The following is a 14,010-nucleotide window of genomic DNA, read 5'->3' as shown; positions in this document are numbered from 1 at the left end:
GACATTTCCTTCTTCTTTGTGGCTGAATAAAACTCTATTGTGTACATTAGTACATTTTTTTTTTTTTTTTTTTTTTTTGAGACAGGGTTTCTCTGTGTAGCTTTGCGCCTTTCCTGGAACTCACTTGGTAGCCCAGGCTGGCCTCGAACTCACAGAGATCCGCCTGCCTCTGCCTCCCGAGTGCTGGGATTAAAGGCGTGCGCCACCACCGCCCGGCTACATTTTCTTTATTCATGTTATTGGTGGGCTCCTTGGCTGACTCCATGACTTGCTTGTGAACAATGCTGTGATAGACATGGTTGTACAGGTGTCTCTGAGATAGACTGACTTAGACTCCATGGAGTACATACCCAGAAGAGCTATAGCTGGGTCATATGCTTAGTTCTATTTTTAGTTTTTCCAGGAATCCTCATAACGATTTCCATAGTGGCTACACAAGTTCACTTTCCCATCAGCAGTGTATGAAGGCTGCTTTTTTTTGTCATATCCTAGCCAGTTTTTGTTGTTTTGAGGATAGCCAATTCTGACTAGGGTGAGATAGAATTTGAATATAGTTTTAACTTACATTTTGTTGATGGTTAAGGATTTTGAACTTTTTTTTGTTTATTTATTGGCCATTTGTACTTTTAAAAAAATTGAGGGGGCTGGAGAGATGGCTCAGAGGTTAAGAGCACTGGCTGCTCTTCCAGAGGTCCTGAGTTCAGTTCCCAGCAACCACATGGTGGCTCACAACCACCTGAAATGAGATTTGGCGCCCTCTGCTGGCCTGCAAGCATGCATGTAGGCAGAACACTGTATACATAATAAATAAATAAATCTTTAAAAAAAAAAAATTGTGGCTGGAGAGATGGCTCAGCGGTTAAGAGCGCTGGCTGTTCTTCCAGAGGTCCTGAGTTCAATTCCCAGCAACCACATGGTGGCTCACAACCATCTGTAATGAGATCTGGTGCCCTCTTCTGGCCTGCAGGGATATGTGCAGAAAGAACACTGTATACATAATAAATAAATAAATCTTTAAAAAAAAAAAAAAATTGAACACCTTTTAATCTGTGGGGGGGAGGCACGTGAATGCACACATGTGCCACAGCATGTGTTGTGTATGTGTGGAGGTCAAAGTACAGATTGAAAGACTCAATTCTCTCCATCATATGGGCTCTGAAGACTAAACATGGTTTCTCAGGCTTGGCAGCAAGTGCCTTTACCTGCTGAGCTATCTCACTATTTTTTAAAAAATGGTCTTTAACAGTTTTTAATTTAAAAATACATTTAAATTTTTATTTATATGTTTGTGTGTATGTATGCACATGTGTGTGCCATTGCCCCAGAGACCAGAAGGTGTCAGATCATCTGGAGCTGGAGTTACAGGCAGTTGTGAACCACCCAATAATGAGTACTAGGAACTGAACTCTGGTTGTCTGCAAGAGCACCATTGCTCTTAACTAGTGAGCCAGCTCTCCATTTACATTTTTTTTAAATATCCATAGCTATAAGCCTCCCCTTTAGAGCTGTCATGTTGTATACTGAAAGTTCTAGGGATGTTTTCATTTTCTTTTTTCTTTTCTTACCCTAATCTTACTTCTTTCTCTTCCTCTTTCCCTTCTTCCTTTCTTCTTTTGTGTATTAAATGTTTGTGAAAGAGTGTATGTGTGCAGCGCATTTGTAGAGATCAGAGGACAACCTTGGGTGTTGGTCCTTGCTTTCTACCTTGTTAGAGACAAGCTATCTCTTGTTTTTGCTGTATATGCTGGGCTAGCTGGCCTAAGAGCTTCTGGGGAGTCTGTGTCTCCACCTCCCATCTCCTTACAAAGGCACTGAGACTGCATATGCTTGCACTACACATCCATCCTTTACATTGATTCTAGGTATTTGAACTCAGGCCCTCAGGCTTGTGTGGCAAGGCGCTTTTACTCACAGCGCCATCTCCCTAGCCCTTCTTACTTGATTTAGAAGTACTTAAATTTCTTCTCTGATTTTCTCAGTCACCCATTGATTGTTTGAAAGTTTACTCAGTCTTCATGTATTTCTATAGTTCATATAATTTCTCTTTCTATTTGTTTCTATTCTTTTCCATTATGATTTGGTAAAATACAAGAAATACTTTTATATTTCTGTATTTGTTAAGACTTGTGGTCTGTCTAAAATGTGGTTTGTCTTGAAAATTTTATGAGCTGCTGAGAATATATTCTGCAGTTGTAGATGGAATATTTTGTTAAGTTCATTACATTTATGGCACAGCTCTTTGGTTCTTTTGATTTTTTTTGTGGGGGGGGTCTGACTAATCTTTTGATTAGAGTGGAATATTGAGTTCCCTACTATATTGTATCTGTACCTGTGTGTCACTTTATGTCCAGTAGTATGTTTTATTAAATTTGGTGCCTGACATTCAGTACGCATATACATTTAAAATCCTTAACACATCCCCTGTTTGAGACACTGTCTCACGTAGCTCATACTGGCCTCAAACTCTAGCTAGCCAAGACCTTGAACTTCTGATCCTCTTGCCCTCATTTCTCCAGTGCTGGGATTACAGCACACCTGACTTACACAGCCCAGTGCTGGGGATCTAACCCAAGGCTCACTGCATTCTAGGCAAGCATTCTACCAACTGAGCTACATCTCCAGCCCTATATATTTCTTTTTGACAGATTGTTTCCTTTATTAATTTGTAATGACCTTCTTTATCCCTTCTGATTTGACTTGGGGTCTGCTTTGTCAGATATAAATTAGCTACTCTTGCTTGCTTCCGGGTTCTATTTCTTTAGAATCTGGTAGTAAGTAGGGAAGCTGTTGCCAGCTTTTCTTGTCTGTGATCACCACCCTCTGCTGACTGCTGGTCTTCACCCTGGTTGTCCCAGGTGTGAAGGTAAAACCTACTACTACATCACAGCTCAAAGTATAAGCCCTGTAACATACATATGCTCAAAATAATATGTAAAAACAAAAATACATCTTGTAATTACTGAATGAAGTGGTGCACTCATGAACACAACACTCAGGAAGCTTAGGAAGGAAAATTCCAAGTTCAAGATCAGCCTGTATAACAAGGCCCTTTCTTAAAAAAGAAAGAAAAGAGCCAGGCAGTACTGGCTCTTTTTTTTTTTTTTTTTTTTTTTTTTAAGATTTATTTATTATGTATGCACTCTTCTTCCTGCAGGCCAGAAGAGGGCACCAGATCTCACTACAGAGGGTTGGGAGCCACCATGTGGTTGCTGGGAATTGAACTCAGGACCTCTGGAAGAACAGCCAGTGCTCTTAACCTCTGAGCCATCTCTCCAGCCCCAGTACTGGCTCTTTAATCCCAGTGACAGAAGCAGGTGATAGCTGTGAATTTGAAGCCAGCCTGGTCTTCAGAGCAAGTTCCGGGACAGTCACAGCTATACAGAGAAAACCTGTCTCGAAAAACCAAAAAGAGAAAAAGAAAGAAAGAAAAAACATCTCATAAGAATTTTATTTTGAGAGGATATTATTTATATAATTTTTAAAATGCATATTTTTCAGCTAATCATCTGTAGAAATACAGTTGCTTACCTGGGTGTGGTAGTGCACATCTTTAATTCCAGCACTTGGGAGGCAGAGACAGACAGATCTCTGAGTTCTAGGACAGCCTGGGCTACACAGAGGAAAAACCCTGTTTTGAAAGATTGAAAAGAAAAAGGAATAAAAGAAAAAGAGTTGCTTTTTGTATGTTAACCTTATGTCTTGTAACTTGCTTTTTTTTTTTTCCCAAGACAGGGTTTGTCTGTGTAGCTTTGGAGCCTATCCTGAAACTTGCTTTGTAGACCAGACCAGGCTGGTCTTGAACTCACAGAGATCCTCCTGCCTCTGCCTTCCGAGTGCTGGGATTAAAGGCATGTGCCACCACCACCCAGCATGTTATTTCTTTAATATTTTTACTTATTAAGAATTTTATTCATGTATATAGTGTATTTTGATCCTATCTTTTGTCCTATCTACCCTCTGTTCCCCTGCTCTCCAAGCAAATCTTTCTCCCAGGTTCATGTCTTTTTTTTTTTTTTTAAAGACAGGGATTCACTATGTAACCCTGGCTGTTCTGGAACTCTCTATGTAGACCAGGTTGGCCTTGAACTCACAGAGATCTGCCTGCCTGTGCCTCCTGAGTGGTGGATTAAAGGCATGAGCCACTATGCCTGGTCCAAATTCATGTCTTTTGAGGCAAGTTCTCACTCTGTAGCCCTGGCTGTTCTGGATCTCACCAGGCTGGCTTTGAACACAGAGCTCTACCTGCAAAAGGCACAGGTTAGTTCTCAAACCTTTTGCATCTCAAGTTCTGGGATTAAAGGCATGCACCACCATACCTAACTTTTATTTGTTTGTTTTGAGACAGAGTTTTTCTTTGTAGCTCTGGCTGTCCTGAAACTCACTCTAGACCATGCTGATGTCAAACTCAGAGATCCACCTGCTTTTGCCTCCCAAGTGCTGAGATCAAAGGCATGTGTCACCAACCCCATTTTTGGGGTTTTTTGGTACTATAATTGCTTGCCTTTTTTATTTTATTTTATTTTATTTTATTTTATTTTATTTTATTTCAGGGCTGAGGACCAAACCCAGGGCCTTGCGCTTGCTAGGCAAGCACTCTACCACTGAGCTAAATCCCCAATCCCAATTGCTTGCCTTTAGTTGTTATTTTTGCCTTGCTTTTCTGGCCCCCACCATTGGGACTCTGACTGAAAGTGATGGGAACAAACAACTTCCTAGAGGCATTCCTGATCTTCGGAGGAATGTTGAGGGTTTGTCTGAACATGGAAGAGATTGGAACTATTTCTAGATTCCCCTAAGCAGATCATGAAAACTCTTTTCTTTTTCATTTGCTGAGGTGTTTAAGCATGAACAGGTGCTGAATTATGTAAACTGCCTTTTCTGTATCTAGAAATTATCATGTTCTCTCACTGGGGTGAAATATGTTCATTTCTGTGAGAATCCAGCCTGATCTAACCATGGCCTCCCTAAGTGGAAACTGCCAGAGTTGCCTGACTGATCCTGGTGCTTTTTTAGAAATCATTTTCTAGCACATATAACCAAAACTGTTAGGATGCTACATGCAGCTTTGTAAGTGGGTGTTGGTGACATGAGCCCCAGGATATCAGTCAGTGATACTAGCTTGAGATAAGCAACCTTGGATGATGTCATTTTTGTCCTACTTGAAAGCTTTCTTCCTCTAACTGGAACTGTGAAGATCTTTGATCCAGCTGATAGAATACGGATGTGAAAGTCTTGTCTGGACATATGTTTTCACTTCTCTTGAGTAGTATTCTAGTTTGAATGAGAATGGCCCCATAGGCTCATATATCCGAATGCTTAGTCTACAGTTGGTGGAACTGTTTGGGAAGGATTAGGAGGTGTGACCTTGTTGGAGTGGGTGTGTCACCGGGGGCGAGCTTTGAGGTTTCAAAAGCCCATGTCATTCCCAGTAAGCTCTCTATCTGCTTGTGGATCAGATGTAAGATTTCAGCTAGTTTTGCAGCACCATGCCTGCTTGCTGCCATGTTCCCCACCACAAGCCCCCAATTAACTGCCGCCTTTTATAAGATGTCTTGGTCATGGTAGCTCTTCACAGCAATAGAAAAGTAACTCAGCCGGGCAGTGGTGGCGCATGCCTTTAATCCCAGCACTAGGGAGGCAGAGCCAGTCAGATCTCTGTAAGTTCAAGGCCAGCCCGGTCTACAGAGATCCAGGACAGGCACCAAAACTACACAGAGAAACCCTGTCTCAAAAAAAAGTAACTGAGACAGTATCTGGCAGTGGATCTGTTAAATTTTTATTTCATCCATCCTAGTGTCTCTCTCTCTATTTTTTAAAATAGAACATCTATTTATCTATCTATTTATTTATTATGTATAGTGTTCTGTCTGCATGTACACCTGCAGACTAGAAGAGAGTACCAGATCTCATTACAGATGGTTGTGAGCCACCATGTAGTAGCTGGGAATTGAACTCAGGACCTCAAGAAGAACAGCAGGTGCTCTTAACCTCTGAGCCATCTCTCCAACCCCCTAGTGTGTATATTAATGTATTAGTTTGATTTGTATATGTTTTTCTAACTGTTGTGTTTAATTCTTTTCCCAATCTACTTATCATTGGTCTCTTATTTTGCTCAATTTTGCTTTCTATATTAAAAATACGTGTATGTAGTTATGTATGAACTATATATTGTTTGTTTGTTGTTTTTTTTTGTTTTTGTTTTTGTTTTTGTTTTTTTTGTTTTGGTTTTTTCGAGACAGGGTTTCTCTGTGTAGCTTTGCGCCTTTCCTGGAACTCACTTGGTAGCCCAGGCTGGCCTCGAACTCACAGAGATCCGCCTGCCTCTGCCTCCCGAGTGCTGGGATTAAAGGCGTGCGCCACCACCGCCCGGCTGTTTTTGTTTTTGTTTGATTTTTTGAGACAAGGTTTCTCTGTGTAGTCCTGGCTGTCCTGGATCTTGCTCTGTAGACCAGGCTCATCTTAGCCGCCTGCCTGCCTCTGCCTCCTGAGTGCTGAGATTAAAGGCGTGTGCCATCACTGCCTGGCAGAACTACATATTGTTTTATGGACAGCGGTATGTAATTGTATTAGACTGTGCATGTGATGAGAGCCTTTATGTTCTGAACTGTACTTTGTTTCCTTTTCAATACAAGGACTCACTATAGAGCCCTGTTCTAGACTGGACTGTTTTTTCTTTTGTCAACTTTGACTCATGGTGACTTGCTTCTCATTATCCCCTCCACCCTACTCCTGCATACAAGAGTGAGTGTGAGTGTGTGTGTGTGTGTGTGTGTGTGTGTGTGTGTGTGTGTGTGCACATACATGTGGAGGCCAGGAGTCAACCCTAGGTGTCCTTTCCTAGGAGCTATCCACTTTAGTGTTTTGTTACTTGGTTTTTTTGTTTGTTTGTTTGTTTTTGTTTTTGTTTTTGTTTTTTCGAAACAGGGTTTCTCTGTAGCTTTGTGCCTTTCCTGGATCTCACTTGGTAGACCAGGCTGGCCTCAAACTCACAAAGATCCGCCTGCCTCTGCCTCCCGAGTGCTGTTGTTACTTGTTTTTGTTTGAGACAGGATCTCACTGAACTTGTGCCTTACTGAGTTGACTAGGCTGTCTGGTCAACAAGCTCCAGGGATGTGTCTATTCCTGTCCCCCTATGCACCAGCACAAGGATTACAGGCACACACCATCATGCTCAGCTTTTTATTATTGTCACATGCATGCACGCACACACACATCAATTTATAAATTCAACCTGCTTAGTTCATTTAGTGTTGCTCATATGTATATGAGTTTTGAGCTGGCCACTGGGCTTGGATCATCTATTTGAGATTTGTCCCTGGAGCAGACTAATTCTCCCTCTCTCAGCAGTCAATAATTACCCATAATTCTTTTTTTTTTTTTTTTTTTTTTTTTTTTTTTTTTTTTTTTTCTTTTCCGGTTTTTCGAGGCAGGGTTTCTCTGTGTAGTTTTGCGCCTTTCCTGGAACTCACTTGGTAGCCCAGGCTGGCCTCGAACTCACAGAGATCCGCCTGGCTCTGCCTCCCGAGTGCTGGGATTAAAGGCGTGCGCCACCACTGCCCGGCTATAATTCTTTATTTAGGGGTGAGGTCTTGTGAGATTTTCTTTATTCATGTTGATCTGTCAACTGGTGGTGTTACTGTTCAGGTCTCACTTATGCAACCATATTGAGAGTTTGTGGGTACAGCTTCCCTGATATATATAGAAGACACTATCTCACCGCAGAAGTCCTGGTCCTATGGCTCTTAAACGTGTCCTGCCCCCTCTTTCACAGTGTTCCTTAAGCCTTCTATGTAGGGGTTGCTTTATAGATGCATCAGTTGGGGTTAGGCAGCCCTTTGTCTTTCTATAATGGCCTCTGTCTTTGCCCACTGAACCATCTTGCCAGCCCTTTTGTTGCTTTTTAAACTGTTCCTCTCCTGTTCCACACACCTATATTCTCCTTTGGATTTCAGTCTGATTTACTCTGTGGATTTGATTATTTCATAGATTCTTTGGAATTTTTTAAACTCTACATGTTCTATTAGGAAAGTAGAATGAATTGGTTTCAAGGAATTTAGGTCTTGAAAAACCAAAAAAAAAAAAGTTATTTTTTTGAGACAGGGTTTCTCTGTGTAGATTTGCGCCTTTCCTGGATCTCACTCTGTAGCCCAGGCTGGCCTCGAACTCACAGAGATCCACCTGCCTCTGCCTTTTAGTGTCATCATTGCTTTTCACTCATATTTCTTACTCCTTTACTGGTGGAGATTTGAATTTGAATTTATATCTTTTTGCTAATTTTGTAGTATTGGGGTTTTTTATGATATGAATGGATTGCAAATTGTCACTAGCAACGTTTTTGACTTTAGCTTTCTGTCATGGAAATTTTCTTCTATACAGTTAGGTTGATCTTTGGGACAATATAGATTTTTAAATTTATAGTTCAGTTCTGTGCTTAATTCGATGTCATCTATTACAGGATATGCAAAAGGACTGTGTGTATGCCTTCAAGATGGTGGGGCTCCCGTCTTGGAGAAGAAAAACAAACCTGTGCTGCATGTATTGGTGTACACACCAAGAAGTACTTATTTGTGGCACTCCTGGAGAACAGCACTCCATGCCTTGTGACAGTGTGCTTGTATGAGCTACATACTCTGCTTTCCAGTGACATTCATGATCAGCCATGCTAAATAAACATCCTAGAAGATGGGATTATGAAAAAGTGAATAAAATCTACTTTTGGGGTCACAAGTAGGCATTATAACCAGTTTTTATTCACTTAAGATGTCAGAATGATGAAGCAGCCAGGATAATTATGGTTGGTCATGGAGGATAAGCAGGAAGTTTGTCCCAAGGGGGACAGTGATTTTGTTTCTGACAAAGTAAATTTCAAAATAGAAGAGGAAGATGATCAAATTCCTTGTCACAGTTTGGAAAGAGTGGACTTTAAAAGTGAGCCAGAGGACATGAGACAGACAGACAGTGGCGATGAGCAGACAGAGATCAGGGCAGCAAGCTGTGCCTGTCAGCCTCCTGGGAAGTTCTTCCCTGCTGAGAGTGAGGATGAGTATGGCTCACTCTTCTCCCAGTACAGCAGCACACTGTACAACGTAGCCATGGAAGCCGTGACCCAGAGCCTTCTTTCTAGCCGACACATAAGCTCCAGGAAGAAGTCTCCAGCCTGGAAGCATTTCTTTATCTCTCCTCGAGATAGCACTAAAGCAATATGCACATACTGTATGAAAGAGTTCAGCAGGGGCAAAAATGAAAAAGACTTGAGTACAAGTTGCCTCATGAGACATGTGAGGCGGGCACATCCCACCAAGCTCATTCAAGAAAATGGAAGTCTATCAGCAGGGTCCTCCTTTTCCTCTCCCTCTCTTCTGCTTCCATCACAGCATACAGATGTGGGAGATCTCAGCACTGTGCTCTCACCTGTCAGACTTGTCCAGAAAGTGGCTCCCAAGACCCTATCCCCTGACCAAATAATGGAAGAGCCCATGACTGTGGTCTCTTGCGAAGAGGTGTCCTCTGATGTGTCTGTCACTGAAAAGTATAGCAGAGAAGAGGCCTTAGCAGGCTCCTCTCCCAACCTCTCCATGCTCCATTATGATGACGCTTCAGAAAGCATGGCAGAAAGAAACCTTCCCCTTCCCAAAAGCACATCTGGGTCCAGGAGGAGGTCAGCCGTCTGGAAGCACTTCTACCTGTCGCCCCTCGATAGCTCCAAGGCTGTCTGTGTCCACTGTATGAATGAATTCAGCAGAGGGAAGAACGGGAAGGACCTGGGCACAAGCTGCCTCATCAGGCACATGTGGAGAGCACATCGATCCATTGTACTACAGGAGAATGGGGGCAGCACAGGCATCCCACCATTGTACCCTATGCCTCCAACCCTGCTGCCTGCCCTGATGCCCCCAGACGGGGAGCTAAACTCTGCATCGTTGTCTCCAGGCAAACAAGTCAAAGAGTGCCCTTCTGCCTCCTCATCCCCAGAGAGGCTGCCTGAGGACTTGTCATCACACACAAATCCTGGGGATGTGTCCCGGGAAGACGTGTCCATGTTGTCATCCTCTGATGACTTGGGGGAGGCCTCTGTAGTGTCCTCTCCAGAGAAGCAGCCAGCAGATACAGGAAGTTCAAGGTTTGAATCGGGCACTGTCTTCCAGCAAAATAAGAAGGTCATGAGAAGACTGAAGTCTGAAGTCTGGCATCACTTCTCCCTGGCCCCCATGGACAGTCTCAAAGCAGTGTGCCGATACTGTAGCTGTGTGATTAGTCGGGGTAAGAAGGGGGACGTAGGCACCAGTTGTTTGATGCGACATCTGTACAGACGCCACCCCGAGGTTGTCGGGAACCAGAAGAACTTTTTCGGTGCAAGTTTGGCAAACTCTCCGTATGCCACTTTGGCTTCTGCAGAAAGCTCCTCCAAATTAACTGACTTGCCAGCCGTGGTCAGAAAAAACCATCAAGGTGTGTTTCCTGCTCATAGCAAGAAGACCTCAAAGCTGTGGAACCACTTCTCTATTTGCTCTGCAGACTCAACCAAGGTGGTATGCCTGCACTGTGGCCGCACCATCAGCAGGGGCAAGAAGCCCACCAACCTGGGCACCAGCTGTCTCTTGAGACACCTGCAGCGGTTCCATGGCCATGTCCTCAAGAACGATGGCTCAGAGGCCACTCTGCCCCGTTCTTCAGGAGTCCGGAGACCTCTGGCCATGGAGCTCTCAGGAGCTTCCTCTTTCCGTGACTCAACAGAGAAGTTCTATGACTCTCATCCAGTTGCCAAAAAAATCACAAGTCTCATAGCTGAAATGATTGCACTTGACCTTCAGCCATACTCCCTTGTAGACAACATTGGCTTTAACAGGCTGCTTGAATACTTGAAACCTCAATACTCTTTACCCTCCCCTTCTTACTTCTCTAGAACAGCTATCCCAGGTATGTATGACAATGTGAAGCAGATAATTATGTCACATCTGAAGGAAGCTGAGAGTGGTGTGGTCCACTTCACCTCTGGAATATGGATGAGTAGCCAGACTCGTGAGTACCTGACCCTTACAGCTCACTGGGTCACCTTCGCATCTGCTGTCCGGCCACATTGTGAGGACCACCATTGCTCAGCACTTTTAGATGTGTCACAGATTGACTGTGACTATAGTGGGAACAGCATTCAGAAGCAGCTGGAGTGTTGGTGGGAAGCCTGGGTGACCTCCATCGGCCTTCAGATTGGCATCACTGTCACTGACAATCCAAGTATAGGGAAGATGCTGAGTGAGGGCGAACACTCAAGCGTGCAGTGCTTCAGCCACACAGTGAATCTGATTGTGAGTGAGGCTATCAAGAGCCAGAGGATGGTGCAGAACTTACTGAGCATTGCCCGGAAGCTGTGCGAGCGGGTCCACCGGTCACCCAGGGCAAGAGAGAAGCTAGCGGAACTGCAGAAGGAGTACGAGCTGCCGCAGCACCAGCTGATCCAGGATGTGCCATCCAAGTGGAGCACGTCATTCCACATGCTTGAACGGCTAATTGAGCAGAAGAGGGCAGTTAACGAGGTGTCCATTGAGTGTAACTTCAGAGAATTGATCAGCTGTGACCAGTGGGAGGTCATGCAGTCTGTGTGTCATGTGCTGAGACCGTTTGATGCTGCAAGCCGAGAGATGAGCGCCCACATGTCTACTCTGAGCCAGGTCATCCCCATGATCCACATCCTCAGCAGGAAAGTCGAGATGCTCTTTGGGGAGACAATGGGCATTGACACCATGCTTAAGTCCCTGAAGGAAGCCATGGCGAGCCGCCTATCTGCCACCCTCCACGACCCCAGGTACATCTTTGCCACACTGCTGGACCCTCGCTACAAAGCTTCCCTGTTCACAGAGGAAGAGGCGGAGCAGTACAGGCAAGACTTAATCAGGGAGCTAGAAATATTGAATTCTACCTCAGAGGACACGGCCACCTCCAATGGCTGTGACTCAGGGTCCCCACTTAAAGACACTGGCACAGGGGAGAGCCTGTGGTCACTTGTTGCACCAATAAAGAGAGAGAAGAGAGAGAAGCTACCCGAAGACATGGTGCTTGCATATTTGGAGGAAGAGGTGCTGGAACACAGCTGTGACCCACTTACCTACTGGAACCTGAAGCGGTCATCCTGGCCTGGGCTGTCTACCTTAGCAGTCCGATTTCTGGGCTGCCCCCCAAGTACAGTTCCCTCAGAAAAGCTCTTCAGCACACCCATGGAGGCTGGCAGCTTTGGGCAGCCCAGGCTTGCGATGGAGCATTTTGAAAAGCTCATCTTTTTAAAAGTGAATCTCCCCTTGATATGCTTTCAGTATTGAACTCATGATGGAGCCACCAGGCTGGAAATGCGCTTCAGAGTGCCAGCTGTGGTGCCAGGCTGACGTGTCTGGCAGGGCCATGTAGGACGCCAGACCAGGTATCTAGGGCCACCTGCCAGCTCTCACCGTAATATCCACATGTGCCTTACTCCTCCTTCAGGCCAGGTGTCGAGGTGCGTTTTCAGAAGCCCACTAGAAACAGTCTTGGCAATTATGAAATAGGATGATCAGGTTTAATTCATAACTATAAAGTTTTTTTTGGCTGTTTGTTTTTTTAGGGGATAGTAATTTGGTTTACTAGAATGGAGGGAAGATGTAAACAATTTTATTGTGTAGGGTTTTTATTCAGTTGTGTAAAAACCACAAATCAGGTGCTGCATTTTAATTAAATATTATTTTAATTGCAACAAAACAGCTTTTGTGGCTGTCAGATGAAACGTGTAAATAGGAGGTGGAGGTTAAGCCATCCTGACTGAATAGTTCTTAACCACAGGCTCCAAAGTTATGTCGAGGAGAGAATATTCTGGAAGCTGTTTACTGTAACAGAAACCAGGCATTTGAAAACAAAACTGAACTTAGGCATATCATGGAGTATCAGTTACAGTTACGTGGCTGTTTGGTCACGAGAACTTTCCCATGTCAGGTGTTTGCATTCAGGTTTTACACGGTCAGTTAACTCAGAGATATCCCACTTATCATGAACTCCTTGAAATTGGATCCAAGTTTTAAAGTCATGCTTAGGATTTCACCAGTGCATGATAGGACACGTTTACAGCAGATGGCCTGTTGATCAAATCTCCATGCCTCTGATTTATATGCGTCTCTACACTATAAAGCTATCTCCTAAGAAGTGTGCACTGACCCCCTCCTGTTCGATCAGACTGTAGCTCAGATTCTACTTTGAGGAGATAGCTTGTTAACAGGGAAAGCGCTTGTCTATTGCAGTTGTCAGAAAAGCCTTAGGCATTTAGATTTTTTTTTCCTATGATAGGGAAGATTCAACTGTCACTGGGGTATTATTATAGAATAATACCCAAGGATATCAAAATGAAGTATCAGCTGTCAGATTCTTTTACCAGACTCCAAAGTTTTTGTTTTAAAAAATGTCTAAAGAAAAAAATTAATTTTCTCATTTCAAGTCAATTAAATATTATGGGTGAGACAAATCACTCATTTGCTTCTGACCTTCTAGAAAAAGCTGTTCTTTTGTTGAAATACTGTACGTAGGCTCAGTCTAAATTTGCGTGGACTATGCTTTAGTGTATTTATAAATGATGAACTTGGATTCTGAAATTAAACTTTTTATTTGCGATTTTCTACTGCTGATTGATGCTGGCTTTTTATTTTTAGGATAATAAACAGGCATGCGTTTATGGGTTAATATAGAGACTTGATTTGAACAGTGTTTGAAGTGTCATCCTAGTTACGGTAGGATACTAGGGAGTCGGGCATTCTTCCTAACAGTAGTAGTTTTGATGAAGGTAATGATGGTTAGAACTCGGCTAGCACCTCTCCATAGCCCCTCTTACCTGGTGTTTGTGCATTTACCTCCTAGACACCAGCCTGTTTCCAGAGGGTCATAGAGCTCTTGACCTGGAACATGAGTCCTACGGTCCACCCACTGCACTGTCCCTGGCCAGCACTCCTGGCATGGGAAGGGCTAGTTGTTGGTAGGAGCAAGAAAACAGTAGTTTAGCCG

General features: G+C 43.7%; 1 protein-coding gene across 1 annotated transcript in view; it reads left to right on the top strand.

Moving 5' to 3' along the window:
- The window catches only part of Zbed4 (zinc finger BED-type containing 4), a 39,561-nt gene extending 25,930 nt beyond the window's left edge, over positions 1–13,631 (top strand). The window contains exon 2 of the mRNA XM_059247416.1: positions 8,456–13,631. Coding sequence (XP_059103399.1) covers positions 8,802–12,311 — 3,510 coding nt within the window. The 5' untranslated portion in view covers positions 8,456–8,801 and the 3' untranslated portion in view covers positions 12,312–13,631. The remainder of the gene's footprint in view (positions 1–8,455) is intronic.
- Positions 13,632–14,010: the final 379 nt, after the last annotated feature.

The sequence above is a fragment of the Peromyscus eremicus genome, chromosome 20 (assembly GCF_949786415.1).
Source record: "Peromyscus eremicus chromosome 20, PerEre_H2_v1, whole genome shotgun sequence".
In the NCBI taxonomy this organism is placed as follows: Eukaryota; Metazoa; Chordata; class Mammalia; order Rodentia; family Cricetidae; genus Peromyscus; species Peromyscus eremicus.
Note: the sequence above shows the minus strand (reverse complement) of the source record. Positions and strands in the feature narration are given on the sequence as shown.